At 46.9% G+C, this 893-nt stretch overlaps 1 protein-coding gene across 1 annotated transcript; it reads left to right on the top strand.

The window, feature by feature from the left end:
- Positions 1–556: 556 nt before the first annotated feature.
- Pmar_PMAR015137 (hypothetical protein) lies at positions 557–861 on the top strand (the record flags this gene model as incomplete). The annotated part of the gene is made up of 2 exons (XM_002784767.1): positions 557–624; positions 675–861. The coding sequence occupies 2 exons, from the start codon at positions 557–559 to the stop codon at positions 859–861; spliced, it is 255 nt and encodes an 84-aa protein (XP_002784813.1).
- Positions 862–893: the final 32 nt, after the last annotated feature.

Here is an 893-nt window from a genome sequence, read left to right as displayed (position 1 = left end):
CCGCTATTCCGTTGCCATCCATATAGTGTTGTGCTGGTGATTTATCTCACTGGGGGGATTAGTAGTAATAGTAGTAGTAGTAGTAGTAGTAGTAGTAGTAGTAGTAGTAGTAGTAGTAGTAGTAGTAGTAGTAGTAGTAGTAGTAGTAGTAGTAGTAGTAGTAGTATAGTAGTAGTAGTAGTAGTAGTAGTAGTAGTAGTAGTAGTAGTAGTAGTAGCTATGTTGCCCTCCGAGTGTGTTACAACAGAGTGGATACCAGCGTGCCTTGATCCTGTATTGCGTAGATTTTCATTGTCATTCTCTGACCTCAAGAGGTCCATGCTAGCATGGCTAGTCTTCCTCGCATTGATCTCTTTGCTCCCTCTAGCAGCACTTCTGGTACTAGCGATAGTTGCCTCCGACTTGCTACCTCCTTCCTGCTTCTCAGGTAAGAGTGCAGTTGTCATTCCGACTAGGCTGGGGTCATCAGAGTGGTCGAGGGTTCTCATCTAACCCACCCAACTGGCATAACTCCGACATACGAATAACGGTAGTCGCAGTCGTATGAACAGACTCCATGGGCGGCCTCATTCCTCAGAACTTCTTTTCGTATTCAAATGTGAAGGGTAAACAATCTGACGAAATGTGAGCCGATTCCCGCATCCTGATGGTTTCAAGTCTAGGCGCCTTTTCAGGCTCTGTGCCATATGTTTGGAAGATTTTCGTGCTGAAGATGCCATTGCTGAACTAGGCTGCAGTCACGTCTTCCACGAGGCTTGCTTCCGAAAGTACTATATCCTCATCGTCCCTCCCCCATCCTTTTCAGGTGGATGCGCTATGGTCCTTCCCCCCGCAGCTGTCCGTCGTGTCGTCGTGATGTAATGCTGTCTGATCTCATCCTATGTGATGGTACC

This window comes from Perkinsus marinus (assembly GCF_000006405.1).
Source record: "Perkinsus marinus ATCC 50983 genomic scaffold scf_1104296934618, whole genome shotgun sequence".
Classification (NCBI taxonomy): Eukaryota; Perkinsozoa; order Perkinsida; family Perkinsidae; genus Perkinsus; species Perkinsus marinus.
This window is presented reverse-complemented; position numbering and strand designations above follow the sequence as displayed.